The sequence below is a fragment of the Cricetulus griseus genome (genome assembly GCF_003668045.3).
Source record: "Cricetulus griseus strain 17A/GY chromosome 1 unlocalized genomic scaffold, alternate assembly CriGri-PICRH-1.0 chr1_1, whole genome shotgun sequence".
Classification (NCBI taxonomy): Eukaryota; Metazoa; Chordata; class Mammalia; order Rodentia; family Cricetidae; genus Cricetulus; species Cricetulus griseus.
The window spans coordinates 105,016,910-105,036,861 of NW_023276807.1; the positions used below are offsets into that span (position 1 = coordinate 105,016,910).

At 48.7% G+C, this 19,952-nt stretch overlaps 1 protein-coding gene across 2 annotated transcripts in view; it reads left to right on the plus strand.

Annotated features, from left to right (window-relative positions):
* The window catches only part of Afap1 (actin filament associated protein 1), a 115,340-nt gene extending 96,071 nt beyond the window's left edge, over positions 1-19,269 (plus strand). For both annotated transcript variants that reach the window (XM_035453445.1, XM_027387103.2), the window contains 6 exons: positions 258-375; positions 5,430-5,544; positions 9,250-9,414; positions 11,087-11,277; positions 12,636-12,800; positions 15,038-19,269. In XM_035453445.1, the coding sequence (XP_035309336.1) occupies positions 258-375; positions 5,430-5,544; positions 9,250-9,414; positions 11,087-11,277; positions 12,636-12,800; positions 15,038-15,064 (781 nt within the window). In that variant the 3' untranslated portion in view covers positions 15,065-19,269. The remainder of the gene's footprint in view (positions 1-257; positions 376-5,429; positions 5,545-9,249; positions 9,415-11,086; positions 11,278-12,635; positions 12,801-15,037) is intronic.
* Positions 19,270-19,952: the final 683 nt, after the last annotated feature.

Genomic DNA, 19,952 nt, shown 5'->3' on the forward strand with positions numbered 1-19,952 from the left:
AAATAAGTGGTACCTGTCTGATCCCCTCCACTTGTAGGTGTTGTGGTGTATGCCCATACATGGTGTCTATTGTCTGTGCTGGAGCCTGTCTTTGCTCTGGGTGAAGATTGGCCCCAGTACCTTGAAGATAACACGTGCTTCTGCCTAAGCTTAGGTCCTAAGGGTTCTGCTGCTGAGCCTGTCATAGTCTTTGGTTACATCAAGGTTCACAGAGGCTCTGCTGATTAACTGGTGTGTCCATGTTTTCTCTTTCTCAGCTTTATGAACAGGCGGGCAGTGTCCACGAGCCCATACCTAGGGAGTATCTCCAATGGTTACGCCCACCCCAGTGGGACAGCACTACACTACGATGATGTCCCCTGTGTCAACGGCTCGGTGAGTGTCCTTCAAGAGTCAATGGGTCAGTTTTGATAGAAGACAAATTGCTAGTTGGTTCTGTTCTAGTTTTCCATCCTAGTGAATTGAGATTGAGAATTATACCACTTCTCCCCCAAACCCTGGTCTCTGAGATGAACAGCAGGTCATGTGATCCCTAGTAGACAGTTCATCTACACGTTACCATCACATCACCCGAGATAGAAGATAGTGGATTAAGTTAGAATAAATAGATGGAACTGAAAGAATATTCAGTTTTACAACTTACATCATTCAGACACAACACAGTGTAAGTTACCCTGGCTAGTTACACTCAATACAGCTGCAGCAGCCCTCTGGCCACCAGGCAGAAACAGTGCCATGGAGTGACTGCCTGTTGCACACTTGGATGGCTCCTGGCATGGCTGGTGTGGAGCACTCGCATGTGAATGTGGGGATGCTCTACGGCAGCATCATTGTCAAGCTAGCCCATAGTTTTTATTTTTTCTGTTTTGTCCAATGTTTCCAGATCATTAGCAGAGACCTGCTGGGTCTCTATTGTTTGGCTGATGGCTGTGTACTGTGTACCTTTGGTGGCCAGGCCTGTGCTTGTCTGTGCTGTGAGCAGGTGTGGAGAGCATGTGCAGGAAGCCTTGAGCTGAGAGGAGCCAGGGTTTCTTTAGAAACCTGTTTTAGACTTGCATCCTTACTATTCCCGACTTCGTTCTTTCCTCAATATTCTGATGGCAGGGAGACCTCATGGTGCCCTCTGTCCTTTGCTCTGTAGCCCTGTGGACAGATCTGTGCTTACCCTAGGGACCACATCTGGTGAGTGCTATGTGCAGGGCTCTCAGCCCAGCCTGTGTGTCTTCATGGTCCCCAGCCCCCTCATCCTCATCCTTGCTATTGCATCATTTTTAAGGTGGCGCCTGGCTTCTGTGGCCTCCCTGTATCCATGTAGCCTCCATCATCACTGCATGGGCTTGCTTCTGTACTCCAGCATCTAGGCTCTTCTCAAGGGTGAGCTGCTGCTCCCAGCCTGTGGGCTCAGCAGCCTTCTGCAGGCCTTCCAGACAAGGCCTCCACATACCCACACCACACACACACACACACACACACACACAAGTAGCAGGTGAGCAAGGTGCTGCAGGGCTTGACGAGTCATACCATACTTGTGTGTCCAAGTCACCATGCTGGCTCAGGCACCCTCAGTGCGTCTCCCCAGGTTCACCCATGGTTTGATGTGTGTGCTAAGGAACCCCCCTTACACGCATGGTGCTGGGCTTTAGGAGCTGAGACATAATGCCCTGTGTGCATGTGTCCTGCCCTTCTGTTTCCTCATGGCTTTCCTGCCCAGGCTTCCTTAGCCTGTTTCCTGTGTGCAGGCCTCTGTTACCACATGACTGCATTTTGGAGGCTTCATTTCCAGGTTCCATAAAGTCTACACTTTATGACCGAAGGCTCAGAATGTCAGTACTGTTTCCCCTATAAAAATTCAGTTCATTCCGTACTCCCTTTGATTCTTTGAGAAGGAAGGGCTCTGCACACACTCACTTTTATTCTAGAAACTTCTGTGGGATTTCGTCACGGTTTACTAAGTATTCCACATGACTTGATCCTTCCTATTTTAGGAAAATGAGAGTAAAGTATAGACCATTGTATATCTGTATGGCTGTCACTGAAATGCCCCATCCTGGCTTTTCTACGTTGTTTTAGGTTGTTCGCTTGTCCCAGCATCACAAAAATAGACACTGATGTGGCTGCAGAAGAAGACACCCCCACCCTGGGATTTTAGGCCTTTCCTATTTTTATAACAAAGGGCTGTAATTATAGTCTGGCAGGAAGGAGCGCTGCAAGGAGAACATAAAAACAGGCTGAAATGGGCAGAATATATGAATTAATATTTCCTTTTATAATGCAGAGCAATTTACAAAGACCTTTAAACCCTGAAGGGATCTGGCAGTAGTTAAGAGTTTGGGGTTTCTTTATACTTTCCTGCTAGTGCTCTGAAGTCGCTGTGTACTGAGAAGTGGCTTTGAACTGTTAACTCATTGTTCAGATCCTCTGCTAGCATAATGCCATTGTTCCATCAATGTCTGAAGCATCCTGCATTCTATGACAATGTGACTTCTGTCTTTAGCAGACTTTTTTGGCCATGGAAATTTTTTCAGATGCTCAAGTGTAGAACTTAGATTATATTGACCTTGATGGTGAATTTGTTGGCCACAAGGCAGCATGGATGAACTTAGGGTGTTCTTGACATCAGTCACGTTCCTCCATCAGAGCCTGAAGCTCCGTGGCAGCAGTGTGTGGCCATGAGCTCGACTCTGTCCAGCTCCGCCTTTCCTCAGTTTCCCCTAGTTGCTAAGCAGACTCTGTGATATGTAAACCAGTGTGTCCAGAGCACAGCGGGTGCCATGGCCCTTGCTCATGATCTCACACATGCCTTCCTGTGCAACAAAGAGCTCCAGGCTCTGCCCAACTCCCCTGACCTCACTTACTGTGCATCAGCGCACTTCCAAGCTCCAGGTCTCTAGAGCTAGCTATATGCTAGCTCAGCACTCTTCATTTTAAAAAACAGAACAAAACCATCACGATCTAATGACTTTGGAAACTATTTAAGGATAGAGAAACCTTTCTTATGACTCCAAAGGCAAAGGGGCCCTTATGAAACTGCCCACGGCTGTGGGAGTTGTGCCTGTCCTATGTGTGTGTGAGTGACATGCAGAGCATTGGGGGGCTGCTAACATCTCGCTATGCTGATCTTCTCTGTCCTCATCTGGCCACTAACGAACAGGCTGTATGTGTTGCAGTGGGACATGGATGGCGGCTTTCCTGGCTGTGGGAGCAGAGGCCTGGCGGAAGAGGTGCTTTATGATAACGCGGGCCTCTACGATAACTTGCCATCACCGACAATCTTTGCTCGATCCTCTCCTGCTGACCGGAGGGCATCTCGGCCACCCGCTGACAGGCTGTCCTCTAACCACTACAAATCCCCCACCTCCTGCAGCCCACCCTGCTCCCCACCTGTCACTAACACCTCTTCTGTGGGGAGGGCGTCTCTCGGGCTGCACTCCCAGGTACAGATTGCGTTCCCAAACTCCCTGACATCACTAGTGGACCTGCAGTGACCTTGTACTCACCTCCTCTCAAACACCAGAGTGTCACAGTCTTCAGCCATAGCCTAATCCACAGTTAGTCACTAAGGGACTGGAGAGCCATTTGTGACCAGCTCCCAGCTTGTCTGGCTCCTGTCTGGATCCCTCCATCCCTGCTCCTGGAGAATTCCCCATTGCACTTTGAGATTATGAAAAGAGGCCATGCAACTTTCCAAAAGATTGTGAAGTGGCAGGTTTCTCTTGTATAGTCTATCTTGTGTATAAATGAGCAAGGGTTGCCCCCGGGGAGTGGTTATTTCCTGTCTGTAAACGTGGCCAGCACAGTCCCAAAGCCAGTGTGTTGTCTAGGAGAATATAACATATGCCCTGCACCTGTGTGACAGGAGGGCTCTGATTCTGGGTGTCAAATAGGCTTGCAGCTGAACTCCTGTTCGCCCACTCTCTGACATGCATCAACATTTCAGAGCAGACACTAACTGCCTTCATGAATTTTTAACCTAAGCATTTTAAATGTTCTGCCTGGAGTCCTGAGTGCCTCATTTAAGAACACTCTGAGAACATAAAGGAAAAGGCCAGGCTTTCCACATTCCAGGCCATTCTTAGGGTAGTTTTGAGAAAATAACAGACACTAGGCAGGGTCCAGATAGTTGCGACTTACCATAGTACCTCCAGACATTGCTTTGTCAGGACTGACTCCAGGAGTCTGAGGGGTGTGGACCGCTGAGTGACCAGTGTGAGCACCATTGGCCTCTACCAGTGTCATGAGGATCCCTGCCCAGATCTGGCCGCTGTGTCCTACCTATGCACCTATCTGTTTGTTGGTAGCAGAGCTGTCTCTGCTTAGCTTAGTAAATCTGCCACCTGTGCACTTGGATTGTCTCCGCTCTAGTCAGGAATCACACGATGCTTTCTGTGGCACCACCACTGTTACTCATCCTGGTTTCTGTTTCAAACAGGAAACAGTCCTAGGCTGAATTCTAGTACCTTTACTTGGCATGTCCTTGTGTGGCCATTCTTTTGGAAACCTGCTAATGGTCAGACCACATATTCAGAGAATTCCTGGATGCCATCTTGTGCATGGCTGTGCAGTGCCATTTAGGAGTCCTGTGGGAGGTGCCAGTGTCTTTACATTTTTTAAGTGAGCAAACAGAGGTTCAGGAAGTTTTGAAGGGTTGGCTCAGAATCCCCTAAATGACAAGCCAGAATTGCAGCTAGATCTGTATGCAGCCTCACACTGTGCCTCCAACAGAAGAAGAGGCAGGCAGTGGGAGTTGCGGGGAGAATGACAGGGTCTGAGTGTCATTTATATCAAGTTCCCTTTATATCAAGCTCACTGCCTGGCATGCAGTGTCGCCTGCCAGATATGAAACTGTGGCTTGCAGGGTAAGCAGGGGACTATTGAATTTTTTTAAGCCTGTAGCTGGTCAAGGCTTGCCTTGTATATGTTTATGCTATTTCTATATATGTGTCTCTTGCATCCTTCCTCAGACCCATCAGTGATATGAAAGGAGGTTATGTATCCCATTATTGTATCACTAAGTTAAGGGCAAGAACCTCCCTGCAGAGCCAGACCCTTCCCATAGAAGCAGCCTAGTAATAGAAAATCGATCTAGTTGTAGAAACACAGGCTCACAGGCTCTCAGAGGCTGCTGCAGCAGACCTGTGCATGGTTACTCAGCGACTTTCCTATCAGCACCCGAGGCCCCAGCAGAATTATAGCATCGTTCCCATTGCAGACTTCCTGGTAGTTCTGAGTGTCCCGCCTTCAGTGCTGGAAGCTTCCCAGCTATCATAGAGATGTCACAGAAGTCCAGTAGCTAGAAACTGAGTTGGTTTCCTTTGCTCTCTGACCATGCTAGTAGGTTATACTTACAAGATAAAGACTAAAAGAACTAACTTGAGGCAAAAGGGTGCTTTTGTTTGATTATTTTTAACTTTCTCTGTGTGTTTCAACAGTTGAAGAGCAAAAAACCTCCAGTGTCACCTAATGGGGTTCCTGGAAAGGGGAAGGCTCCAAGCAGCCAGCAAAAAAAGGTGGATTCAGCAGGTGGCGTGAAACGGACAGCATCCAGTGAGTTTCCCTCTGGCTCCCTGCTTTCTGCTTTGGTACAGTTTGCCAGCTTGAGGCTGGCTGAGCCACTCCTACCCCTATACACCCCCCACAGGCCAAGGTCTTTAACCCAGCTTCCGTGGCCGTTGCTTGGCTTCTTGATATAGCATTCAACCATGAGGCGCTGGGGCTTTGGTCCAGTTTGTGTCCCTAGCACACCATTGACAAGCCACATAAACTGAAGGCAGTCCCTGCCTCTGTCAGATGTGCAGATGGCCAACCACTGTGGCTGATGCAGTGGAAAGGGTGATGTTGGGCACTGAAAGCAAAGCCCCTGAATGCTCACAGGCACAGGAGGGAGGCCTCACTGCCCACCCGCTCACAGACTCCTATCACAGTCTGCAGCCAGAATCTTCCACCACTGCTGACATCTGATAGCTGTGCTGTTAGGGTAGGTGCTGTGCACCCCATTATGCAAATGAGGGAGGCACCCCAGGTAGAACAGGACAGCCAGAGGTCTCACAGTAGGCCAGCTACTGAGCTAAAACATGGACTAGCCTTCAGACTTCAGAGCCAACTATATAGATCAAACGGCCTGCCTAAGAGTTCAGCAGCTCTCCTTCGTGTGCAGCTAAATTTGGTTGTGCTGGGTTCTTGAGTTTGTTTGCCCTGCTCTCATTGCATTGGGCAATCAACATTCAGCCAGCCAGCCAGCCAGTGGGATGTATTCACTCAGGACACTCCACTTGTTGCTGGGGATCTAGTAAGAAGATCAGGCCTAGGGACTGCAAGGGCCTCCGCTCGTCCCGGGGCTCCTCCATCAGTCTGAGCCAAGCAGGGAAGTGTCCATGTCAAATCATGACAAGCCACTGTCACTTGGGATTCCTACCTGAGCATTCCAGTCTACAGCCAAGCTGTTGGTAGACCAGCCTCCATGACGGTGTAGATACGGCTAGCTACTTCACCTGGGGTCCTCCACACCTACCTGGTGCAGGAGACAACAGGCCTCAGACCTGCACATGCTGGCATCTGCTTTAGAGTCAGAGTGCACAAGGGCACAGAAAAGCTGTCTTTTTCTATAACTAGAGCATGGATGAGCCTTGGGACTTCAGCAACACTTGGCTGCTTCAGCCCCAGGGAACCTTTGCATTCTTGACAGGAGCTTGTCTGTGCCTCTGCTTTCAAACCTGCATTTCAAATAGGCAGGTCAGGAGCCTGTCAGGCTGTCTCCTCATTGTCACTGGCTTCCTTTGGCCCCCTCTCTGTAATTTCATTCCCAATGTGTTGGGTGTGTTCACATTCTTGTTCTTGGTGTTGTTCATTCAGGGTGGTGCAGGAGCCAGAGGGACGAGTCGGCCTAAAATGCCTTGTTAAGCAAGATCTGAATCCCATGTGGGCTCCTTCAGCCAGACATTTCTCATGGCCCTCTGCTCAATTTTATTTTATGGATGATTTATCTCAATATCTGGTGGGACCTTCTGTAGGGAATGTTTTATTAACTTTGGTGACATCTAATGGAAACAAAAGAGAAAAATAATTGCATCTTGTGCTTTTGCGGAGTTCAGCCAATTGCATTACAGTTGTATAGAGTTTATTGCGTGGGGACCAAATGGTGGGGGAATTTATAAGCTGTCATCTGTAGGTTTGTCAGGGGACATATTGGTGTAGACAGTGGAGTTTGTACAGTTTGTCATGGAATTTTCTGGAAGTACCTTGGTTTCATGAGATAGGGTGGCTATCCTTGGGTTGTGGATCTGGTAATATCAGTCTATAGGGGTCTTTTTGGTGAGGGAGAAATGCTGACTGGATACAGGAAATCCATAAATTCCCTAAATGGCACTTCCATAAATGGCACATTATGGAAGAAGTGATGGCAGAGCTAGCTCAGGGCAGGTACTGCATGAGCAAGCCTCTGACAAGCCAGTCATCTCCTGCTGTCGTGGGGGCTGCCTGTGAATGTCTGCTTCATCCCGGCCATCTTAGCACACAGTTTTCTGTTAGAGACATGCACCTACTTTTAAAGACCCACACAACATCCCTGTCCCTCCATGTCTTCTCCTATGGCCAGTGACAGAGGGGCAGGTGGGGTGCAGCCACCCTTGGAGCTGGCAGGTGATGCAGCAACTAGAGATGATGGAAGCCTCACAGTGGTGACCCCTGACCATGTCTCTAGCCCCTCAGCATCTTTTCCAGAGATGCTTTTCCTAAATATCTATCTGGCCACTTTAAGTTCCCCCAACATACTGTGGCCTGAAACTGTAGACCAAACTGAAGAGACTGTGTGGTCTGGGCCCAACACTGTGTGAACTGCTTGCTATGTGCTGGCAGTCAGGGTGCTGGGTTTCCCCCCGAAGCTTTTACTTATTCACTCATTCATTGTTCATTCACTCATTAAATGTAACAGCTATCTATAGAAGACTCACTTGGGGAGTTACTTTAAGTACTTTGTAAATATTAATTGAATTCTTATAGCTGCCTATGAATGACCTGCTCTTATCCCCATTTCTCAGGAGGAGAAACCAGGGGCACAGATTTGTCCTAGGTCACAGGGCTCCAAGATTGTCCTCTGAATTGTAGGTCTTCAGGCACCATGTACTGCCTTTCTGTTTTTCATCCAGTGGAGAATCCCTCCCTATCCGCTTCTTCCAGGCCAGAATCTCAGGCCAAAGAGACATCTTCCCTCCAGTCAGGGCAAAGCGTTCTTGTAATTACACAAGTGGGGGTGGGGAGAGGCTATGCACATAGAGACTGCATAAACTCTAGGTTTTTTTTTTTAAAAAAATTGATTTGTTTTACTTTCTGTGTGTGTTTTGCTTACTTGTATATCTGTGCTCCCTGTGTATGCCTGGCAACCAAGGAGGGCAGAAGAGGGTCTGGGATGCCCTGGAACTGGAGTTACAGATGACTGTGAGCTGCCATGTGGGTGCTGAGACTTGAACTCCAGTTTCTGGAAGAGCAGCCAGTGCTCTTAACTGCTGAGCCATCCCTCCAGCCCCAGTAGAGGTTGTTTTTGACAGTAACAAATTGTTACTAGTTTCATTTCTTCTGCTGTAACAAATAGCAGTTTAGGGAAGACAGAGTTTACTTGGCTTACAGTTACAGGTTACAGTGTGTTATTGTGGCAAAGTCAAGGCAGGAACTTAAAGCAGCCAGTCACTTCACATTCAGTCAAGCACAGAGAGAATAAACACATGGTTACCTACTTGATGTCTAGTACGCACAGCCGGCTTTCTCCCCTCTCTACACATTCTGGGCCCAGCTCATGATATTGTGCCACCCACACCGAGGGTGTGTCTTCCCAACTCAATTAATAATCAAGATACACCCTCACAGACATGGCCATGGGCCAAGCTGACCAGATAATACCTCATTAAGATGCTTTTCCCAGATGACTCTAGACTGTATCGGGTTGACAGTTAAAACTGTCCAGGTCACTGCCTGCCAAGGTTCCAGCATCTTCACTCTGAGCCTTATTGACAATTACTTGAAAGCTGAGGGGTGGAGCACAGAAGGGATGAGCCCTTAAGGGATTCCCCAGTATTCATCCCTATTTGTAAATGTACAGATCAAAGTATTAGAGGATTTGAGGCAAGTCACTAGAGTCCCTGCTCCAAGCCTGTCTTTCCCCTCAGGACCAGCTAGGAGCAGCTCTGCAGTACTTTGAAGAACCGCTGAGCCACAGGCTGACCCCTCTGGTTCTGCTAACTCTTGGTGCTCCTTATTTAGATGCTGACCAGTACAAATATGGTAAGAACCGAGTGGAAGCAGATGCCAAGCTGTTACAGTCCAGAGAGGAGGAGCTGCTGAAGAGGAAAGAGGCCCTGCGGAACAGGCTAGCACAGCTCCGGAAAGAGAGGAAGGACCTGAGAGCCGCCATCGAAGTGAATGCAGGTGGGAGGGCTTGGCTCTGTTAGCCCATGCACTTGTGTCCCTAGAGTTCATTCAGCTCCACCCTCAGACCTGTGAGCCACAGGGAGCATTGCCTCCTGGGGTGCTGGCCTGGTGGGGAACTCAGGGCAACACAGGATTGGTTGAGCAATGCCACCATAGGCAGGGACTGTGATCTAACCCCAGCAGCACAGTGCGACACCAGCAATTTCAACCTCAGCTACTAAGAGCCAAGAAGGTTGGCAGGTTTTGTTCCTTGTCTGAGGTAACTCAGTGGGCCTTCTGTGGAGGAAGGCAGCCACCGGGGCTGAGCAGTTTTCACAGGGCTCTGCCTAGGAAGCAGTAGCTCTCTATTCTTAGAAAGGCCTGGGGGAGAGCAAGGCTGTACCAGGTTTTGGGGATCAGGGAAAAAGACTGTGTTCATGGTCCTGAACAAGGGAAGGTGAGCAAGGAACAGCTGTCAGGGTAGTGGTGTCCGGAGACGAGTGGTACTCAGGCCCAGGCTGTACCTTCCTCTTGCCAGAACTCCCAATCTGGGATGAAAACTAACATCTCCCTCTGATCCTGGCTAGCACCCCAAAGGGTGACTTTTTAAATTTAGCTTCTGCCAGCTAAAACGGGGAGATGAGCAGCAGATGAGGAAGCCCAGAACTGGCTTCCAGAAGGTTTCAATGCAGGCTGAGGCTGGTGCATATGTCCATCACAGTTAACCAGAACTGAACTCTGTCCAAGTCATGGCTGTTCAGGAGCAGAGAATAGGAGGGAGGCGCCCATTGGGATAGTCTGTGGGAGTGAGTTGGGCAGGGTGTCAATATCAGGCTGCCTGGGAGAGATGGAAAGCTGAGTCTATGGCATGGAGGGAACGTGGCACTTATTGGCCGGTTTCTCTACCCGCCTATGCCAAGGCACAGGACAGAGATGCAGAAAGGCCCCAGCTCTGCCCCTCAGAGTGCAGGCTCCCTGTGTCCTATGGCTTGCCCACCTCACTAACTTGGTTTTCTTCTCTGTCCACTACTATGCATTTCCTGCCCATGTTGGTCACAAACCAAATTTCAAATAAATAAGTTAACTGGCAAGCCCTGGAGAAATATATGCCAAGTCCTACAAAGATGTGGGCCAAGTTTTTTTTTATTATTATTATGTATATATTTTCATTTATATTTGTTAAAACTGGTTTTCAACTTGATTGTACATTAGAATTCTTTCTGGAAATCTTTTTTTAAAATTTTTTTTTTATTAGTAAGTTGGGAACAAGCTTGTTTCACATGTAAATCCCTTCTCCCTCCCCTCACCCTCATCCCTCCTCCCCCACTCCCCGACCTACCCCCCACCCCATCCACCCTCCACTCCCCAGGCAGGGTAGTGCCCTCAACAGGGGCTCTGCAATGTCCACCAAATCTTTCCTGGGCTGGGCCTGGGCCCTTCCCCATGTGTCCAGATGGGCCGAGTTTTTTGACCATAGCAGCATATACAATAGCCCACACATAATTGGTAGAATTTGAGACCTCCTTGTTCAACATCCCAGTCAGGGGCCCCTTTGGGCCACCATGCCCTTTAAGTGAGTGTTGAGAGGCCCCTCAGACTTGTGAGTGGGATCAGGCTCGTGGGAAAGACCTGGCAGAACTCAGCTATGTCAGCCTCTCTGTGAGGTGACCATGTGTCCCTGGGATTTTAGGCAGGAAGACCCAGGTGGCCCTGGAGGACAAGCTGAAGAGGCTGGAGGAAGAGTGCAAGCAGAGGGAGGCAGAGCGGGTCAGCCTGGAGCTGGAGCTGACTGAGGTCAAGGAGAGCCTGAAGAAGGCCTTGGCAGGTGGTGTCACCCTAGGACTGGCCATCGAGCCCAAGTCGGGGACATCAAGTCCACAGGTAAGTGTCCTGGAGGCACTGTACAGGGAAATGCTCCTTGGTCTCTCAGGCAGCTCTCTCACTACCATGGGTGGTGTCAGGCTAATTTTCCCACTGTGCCCAGTGTGTGGGAACACTGACCTCTCTTATATTCACCAGAGTATTTAAAGGCCAGTTCTGAGTCCATGTCTCTCCTCTGCATGGTTAGATCTGACTTGATTCCAGATTGATAGGCAAGAACTCACTCCCATGAGCCCCTGACAATGCTACCAGGTCTCTAGAAACTGCGATGACAGTAACATGGCCTATGCACCTAAGTCTGTCATGAGGGAAGCACCTGTCAAGTCTGAACCCTTCCCTTTAGTCATGGCTCCTCAACCTCACCTGACTCAGCCACTGAACCTTGCTATGGTCTTCAGAGGCTTGGGACTGGGTGTTCATGCTCTACTGCTTCCTGTGTCTCCCCAGGGTCCTCCCTATGCACTGTGGTTGTCATCAACCCCTGACATTGGTGGAAGCATCCTGTATAATTGTGACTAGACCACTTCCTCAGAAGAGTAGTGCTTGTTAGGCAGGTGCTTCTGCTTGTTAGGCAGGTGCTTCTGCTGTGGCCTGGCCACCTCCAGACACACCCCCTTTGCACCAGCGACCACACCCACCCAGAGTCAATGCTGCCTCTGAAGATGTTCAAGGGAAGATCTATATTACCAAAACACTGAGCTGGGAGTGCCCCAGTCAGGAGCACTCACAGGGGTTCTGGGCTAGCATCCTGCACATCCCAAAGTGTGTTTTCAGTGTTCTGTGGTAAGTGATAATAACATGGTCTCCACAGTGCCATGAGTTCCCAAAGGACAGTTTGCAATCTTATGTAGAAGAGCCAGCAAGCCAAAGTCAGGCCCAAAGCAGCTGAAGAGATAAGTTGTTTCATTATAAGCTTTCCAGAAATTTCTCTCTAGCATGTGAAAAGTGAGAGCGGTCACAGACCTTCACTGCTACTTGGGAGTCACTTATCATCCCTGGATCCCAAGCTGATGCTGTCTGGTACTGACAGCTTCTACTACAGACTTGATACTTTCAGGTTATCAGGCAGCTCCAAGAAACATTTGCAAACTGAAGAAGCACCATGTGGATGGACAGACGAGAGGTAGTGAGGGTAGGAGTGTGGGCCCAAGTCCTACCTCTTGGTGTTCCATCCTTTGTCCTCAGCTTTTCTTTCTTCTCTTAAATGAATTGTCTAAAGGTGCTCAGGTACTGGCTATGGTGATCCTTCCTAGTTTTGCCCGTTTCCAAATCACTTTCTTCTTTACCAAACCATTTCTTCCCGAAGAATGCCAATGGCTGAGAACCACCCCTCACACAAGGCTCTCTCTCATTAACAGTCTCCTGTGTTTCGGCATCGGACTCTGGAAAATTCTCCCATCTCCAGCTGTGACACAAGTGATGCTGAGGGGCCCTTACCTGTGAACAGTGCGGCTGTCCTGAAGAAGAGCCAGCCATCCTCAGGCAGCTCCCCTTGCCGTGGGCACGTGCTGCAGAAGGCCAAGGTGAGCCTCCCTGCAGAGCAGGGTACCCGAACTCAAAGTGAACCCCACTGTACTTGGCACTTGGCCTCTTCCAGGTCCCACACACACCGGGGTTCAAAGACAACCACCAGACTGGAACCCCCAGAACGTCAGGTCATCTCACAAGTGGGCAGAGTCATCCCTTTGGGCTTGTCCTCCTTTGGGCAGCACATTGGGCTGAGTGACCATAACGTTCTTTCTAGCGCTTACATGCTGTGATTCTCCAAAGAAGAAAAAAAAGAAAGGCATTTTTCTTTCCAAGATGTCCCCAGCACCCTGGTCATTAGCTCAGGGTCCCTCCTCCCCTGAAGTCAGGGAGAGGAGCCATCAACAACCTTTGCCATGATTAAATTCTAGGGATTCCCAGAGCATAATTTCTAGATGACCACAGCCAGCACTTCTCACCCATTGTGATGGAGGCAACTGTAGGTTGGCCTGAGCTTACCTGGGAATGAATGGGATGTGAGTCCAGATGGTGTCCCTTTGTTCTGAAGATGGAGGGGGCTGAGCACAAACTCTGCAGTGTCTCAAGGCCTCCTAGTGCTGGCACTAATGTGTCATTCCACAGCCCAAGCCTGTTTCTCAGGAGCTGGAAGCATATTGCTTTTAGCAGGACAGACTGCATGCAGGGCAAGGACTCTGCTATGTTCTTAGCTTATCCTGGGATGGTAGTAGGAATTCTGCTTGCCCAGGTTCTCAGTGTGTGTGCTTCCCCAACAAAGCATGTTTTCTAGAAGGCACCATGGGCTAATTGGAAGAAGGTTACTGAGCTGATGTTCTAGTGGCTTCCCTGAGCACCTTTCAGGCCTTCTTAGTATACAGCCAGCTTCTCCCTTACAGAGGACCACTTTGCCTGAGTCTTGTTAGAATGGAGCTGTGTGATAACCCTCCTAGTTTCTTTACCATCAGAGAAGAGGAGGGGAGAAGCCAAGTCATGCTATGAAATAAAAGGCTCCCTTGGCTCAGGCTTTTCAGCCTTGTCCCCTTCTGATGATGAACATGAAATCTGTGACTGCCAGAGTGAGACGCAACCACCTCTAGACAGTTCCTATACAGCACAGAAGGGAGGCCGCTGCTTCTGCTCACAGTTGTAGCCAGTACACAGATGGGAGGTGCAGAGGTTCTTGTCACTGCAGCTGGTCTCTCTGACATGGCCTCAAGAGTGAACTTGAGCAGGATGGCCTAGTGCTGGAGGGGCCCCACTAGACATGAGGTTGTGTTGAAAGGACATACTGACTAGATTGAAGTCTCTTGACTTTTTTTTAGAATCAAAAGTTCAAGTGTAATTAATGGCTGATGGCATAACACTAACAGAAATAAGAGCCCTGATGGAGCTATTGGCAGAAACAAAAACTTGCACTGGGGGTTGAGGGTGAGGGTGGGGGTACCGCAGGCTTAGCTTACTGGTGGCTTGGTTCTGCAAAGGGACATGTCTGGCCAGATTCCTCGTCTCAACCACCCCAGTCCATGGTGGCTGAGAGGACCATATCTGAGGGGAGTATTCAGGACCTGCTGCCGTTCCACCCACCTGTCCATCCACCTATCCATACACCCAACTATCCATCCACCCACCCACCCATCCATCCACATATTCACCCACCCACCCACCAATCCACTCACCCACCTACCTATCTACCCATCCATCCACCCACCCACCCATCCATCCACCCACCTATCCACCCATCACCCATCCATCCATCCACACCTTCCAACATTCACTTTCTTGTGGTAAAATAAGCAAAGCCATCCTGACTTATTGGCCACCTCCAGAACTTCATCTTCCTAGACGCCGTCCCTGAAACACCAGCACCACCTTCTTCCCTAGCTCCTAATACCCACCATGATACTTTTGTCTCTATGAACTTGGACTTCCACATAAATAGACTCACTTTATTTACATGATATCCTGGTCTTTACTTACATGATATCCTGGAGATCCATGGTGGACCAGGGGTCAGCACTCCCTTCCTTGTTCAGCCTGATGATTGTCCCATGTCTGGAGGCCACATTTACTTATTTGCCCCTGTTGGTACTTGGATTGTGTTTATCTCTGGCTGGCTACATAGAAGTGGATGTGCTTGGTAATCCTTTTGTTCAACAGGAACCTGAATTCTGTTGTCTGTGGCTGAGCCCCCACATTGTATAGGGCCATGGTGGTTTGTGGAAGCTTGTGAAGGCCAGGATCAAACTCCTTGCATTTACACACCTCTGTTCTCCAGGAGTGGGAGCTGAAGAATGGGACATAGAGGGAGACCAGCTGCACCCAGACAGAGACTGCATACTGCCACCAGCCTCAAGTGTGACACGTGTGCCTCCCAAAGTGGCCTGAGCATGACTTCAGAAGTTTGGACTGAGTCTGACGCTGACCCTTGGCCAGCTTGTGTGCACGCTCTCTACTGTACGATGGTGCCCTTTAGGAAAGTTTACTTTAAGACTTTGGTGTTCAAATTTACTTGTTATAAAGCAGAAACAAAAGGGGTTGACAAGTTGTTCTGAATACCCTCTGGCAGATGGGGCAGTCAAGGTTCTGAGAACCTCAGCTCAACCCTAGCTTGGACCATGTGCCCCTGTGAGATGGAGTGGCCCAAGCCTTCCCATGTGCAGCCAGAGCCGCATACATTGCCCCATTTGCCAGAGGGTCCTGCTCTGTGGCAGGATGAACTCCTTGTGTCTCTGCAGCCCCACACCCTACCCTGCCTGTCCCCTTGTCACTGGAGGTGAAGCCATGAGGAATAGTGCTGTGAAGCGATTTTTAAGGTTTGGTTTTGTTTTTGGATACATACTTTTGTCACCAGGATGGAAAAGTTGTCATTCTTTTTACTAGTGTTTTTTCTTTGTTCTCTTTTAAAGAAAATGTCCCTTTTTATCACGGCTATGCTTGAATTTTAGGGACTTTTCAGAGACCCTGTTTCCCATTTTATGATGTATTTTGAGAGGCAGCATGGAGCTTTCAGTCCTTGCCTAGCAGTTGCCCCTTCCCCTTGACCTGAGACTCCAGCATCCCCTACTGCTGGGCAAGAGCTCCTCAGCCCAGGAGGCGCACTGGCCACCATCTGCCTGTGGATCTAACAGTTGAGGCCAGAGCTTCCTTTGGAAATAGAGCAGGTTTGAGAACCTATAGTCAAGCCTGGACCATCTTTGAACAGAGATGAATCCTTCCAGAGCACTTCCCTCTAGTTTATAGTTGCAGCCATGGGATCACAGGTGCACTCCCATGCCAAGGTTCTGGCTATGTGGTCCTCCTCCATTGCCCTGCCTGCCTCTGTGCACTGTTTCTTGGATAGTTCAGATACTCAATATGTTCTGCCCATAGCTCATGGGTGGGGCTAGCTTCTATCCTAGGGGTCTGAACATAAAACTGACTTTTGGGGCTTCCAGGGTACTGTCTAGACCTTTCCATCGCAAGGAACTGCAGACAGAGAGGGGGAGTTAGCCATCTCTGCAGTCTAGTTCAGAGGCAGTTATATACAGTTATATACATGGGCAATGGGCTCGTTCCCTAGACTGAGGATCTGGTGATGCTTGCCAGAGGCAGCCTTCCCATCACAGCCCAGAATATCCTTTGCACACACAGAAGAAAATTTCCTGGGCTCTCTGTAGAGGTGCCTTTCAGGCCTGCTCTCTGGGCAACCTTCACGGTGAGAGTCAATGCTCTGTGTTTCAGCCCTGCAGCAGCTGTCTTAAAGTTACCAAAGATCAGCAAGGTTGTCACCATTGTACAGGGACATCACACCAGCCATCTGAAGCTGCTCATCTGGAGGTCCTCCTCAAGCTAGACCAGTGTAGAGCTGCTTGCCAGCTGTCTGATGGTGCTTCACTCTAGTGCCTTCCTCCACAGGGCAGTTAGGACTCTTCATACCAGTATCTGTGTGGGCTAGATTCAGCCAGGAGACTGCGTAGAAAGGACCTGGAGGAGGATGCAGGGTGTTCATGGAGCAGCAACTGGGGGAGCCCCTTGGGTCATCACAGAGAGCTGTGACCATTTCATGTCGCCTGACATTAGTGCCCTGAAAGGAAAAAGAGTTTAAGCTGCCGTATACTTCCGCTGCCTGTGGGACTCAGAACAGTGCTTTTGGCTACTCTGATGGTAGCCTGCTTTGCTGGGAAAGCTGTGCCAGGCTTTGATTATTACCAAGACAAGGAGAACATGTCCAACTAAACATCCAGTTCTGGCCAGCATAGAGGGACTCTGTAATTGAATGGGGTTATTAATGGAGCACCATGGTCCAGCAAATAAGCCCCAGAGGAGCTTGACCTGATGAAGACATGGTAGGCTCCAGGCTCTTCCTGTTCATGTCTTGTGCTAAGAAACCTAGGCTTGTGATTCACTTGACCTTGGTGGATCCTGGAAGTTCCACAGAGCTGCATAAAGTAGGTCCCAGGGAAGGCAAGGCTCCTGACACAGGGCTCTGCTGTCCTGAACTCCCCTTCATGTTCTTAGATTTGGTCAGAAAGCTAGTTTAAAACATTTGCTTCAAAATAAGTTATTTATTTGTATATGTTCAATAAATATAGTTTTAATTTATATATGTACATATTGGACACCCATGAGACATCCTGTCAGGATTCTCACAGTGTTCTCATTCTATGACCCTCCCAAAGCCACATGCATGATCCCAGCCATCAATGGCACAGGTGTTCTTTGTGTGGAACCAGGTGGGCAGAGGGCAGAGCCAGCCCCTTTCTGTGAGCTATTGGGTCTCTGGACTATGGGAGGTACCCCACCTTTTGGGACCTCTCTTTGTCTGAGGCCACAGTGTTTCTTGAGGTCTACTTTTGTCACAATTTGACAAAGATGTCATCAGGTACCACAGTCCCCTCCACTTTCATATCCATTCACTAACTAACCCTTTAATACAAATATCATGCTGGCCTGTGGGCTTGCTGTGGTCCCTGACTGGGAAACAGGTGTAAACCCTCACTGTCTCACAGTCTCATGTACCAGTGTTCTTTCAAGGGTGAGCATGGGTCAGTCATGTCATCCCAGGTGCCAGAATGACCTGCAGGCTGGGTATGGACCCACTGCACACAGAATCTCCCAGAGTCCTTGCTGCTCCCCTGCCTCATAGGTCTCTCCCGTATACATGCCTTGCACTGGGTACTGCCTCACCCAGCTGTCCACCTCATCTGTCCGCTTGCCCAATGTGCTTTTTTTTTTTCTTTGTCACTAAGCCCATGCTGATGGACTGGAGAATTGGTACTTTTAGAAAATACACTTTGAAAAGGAATGCCGCAGGCCCCGAGGCCACTAAGGAAGGCTTCCACTGTTTGAATTCCAGTTAGAATTCACATTCAAGCAGCAACAGAAGTTTTGCTGGTTTCTCCTCCCAAAGACAAGGGACACGCCTACCTGTAACAGCCTACCAGCAGCTGACATCCATTCGGTGCTCTGGGGATACCTGAGCCAAGCAAGTGAGTCCTTCATTCACACCCACCCTCACCAGCAGACAGGACGCCCCCAAGGTCCATTCCATGGGTGTGACAACATCAAAATGATGGACTGTTGTCTTTCTTCTCCTCCTCTTCTTTTTTCTAAAGTACTTTTAAACCAGAAACATTTCAAATCCATGACATATTTTTAAAGTAATTGAATGTCTGGGTCCTGTTCCTACTGACATACTACTAACCACACCAGAGGGCAGGTTTCTACTGTGAAATAAACTGAAAATAACAATAAAACTCCTGTGCTATCTGCACTCAGTTTGGCCCCAGGAAGAGGCTGAAGCAGTGTGTGGCCATGTCGATGGCATGGGAAGCCTACCCCTTGGTTTTGAGGGATGTCCTTTGCCAGGAGCTGGGGACAATCCTGGTTTTTGAAACTTCAGCTTCCCACACACCGGGTTGGATTATCCTTTCAAAGTGGGGCCTTCCACTCATAATTCTTAGGGACCAAAGGTGTTTCTAACATGATAATGTTTTTAATTGATTTTCTAACAAAGGTTTGCTTTACATTTTAACACCAGGTTTTACATTCTAGGTATTCCAAATGAATTGCTCGTGGCTCTAAGTTGTAAGATGTTTTTCACGTCATGAATGTAATTATTTCCTTATTGTATTTTTTAAAAAAACTAAAGTCATATTTAAAATAATCTTGCAAAGACACAGGCAAAGAAAAGAGAAAGTTTTTTTTTAATTAACTATGTTGTAGCCCATTTGAAATGACTGTAAATATATTTTGATTGTGCAGCTCAATGTATTTAATTCAGAAAGTAAAAAATTTTATGCAAAGAGACTTGCAATGAAAAATCCTAGTTTTCAGCCCATTTCCCCACATTTTCTAGCCACTTCATCCAGCTTCTCTGCTTTACAGACTGATTTTTCTACTGTTGTAACTATGTACCCATTGACGGCGCCCATTGGCGGAACTTGTTTGTGTATTAATAAAACTGTGCTGTGTGGCCCAGCCTCATGTTCTCCCGACAGTGGCTCACAGTGCAGTGCAAGAAGTCCACAGTTGCCTGAATCATCATTTCTGGGGGTAACAGAGGTCACTGGACAGCTGTGAGGGGTGGATCTCACTGGTGAAGGGGAAATCCCTCTGCTTTAGAGGATCCTTGAGCATTTTTTTTTTTTGAGTAGTTTTGGTCTCTTGCCCTGAGTATTTAACTCAGTAGACACCATCACTGCCTCCTCACCTCCTTGCTCCATGCCAAGTGCTGGAAACAGAAATGAATCCCCTGGATGCCTGCTCTCGGGGAGCCTGCAAAACACAGACTCCTTCTAGTGAAGGTTGCTTGGAGATGTAGGGAATCTTAGATGAGGCGGTTAGCTTTAAACCTGTTAGAGTTTTGAGAGCTGTGAAGGTTATGTGAGCTAGCAGTGGCTTTTAAACAAAGGTGATAGTTGCTTGCAGCTAAGTGAGAAGAGGGCTGGGGTGGGCTATGGAGAATTTGGGGAAATTGAGAAGGGTCCTGTCAAGTAGAGAGGAATAGGGTGACTTCAAGGCTACTTAGGGCTTCTGCAGGTGTATGCCAGCTGATGGCTGGCTAGTGGAACAGGGAGCAGAGGAGATGTAGGAACCCACTACTGGGATTGACATCTGGACCAAGAGCCATTGAGTACCTGGGGACTGTGGTGAGGGAAGTGGTGGTGTTCAGAGACATGGGCAAACTCAAAGGCCAGTTCAAGCCACTA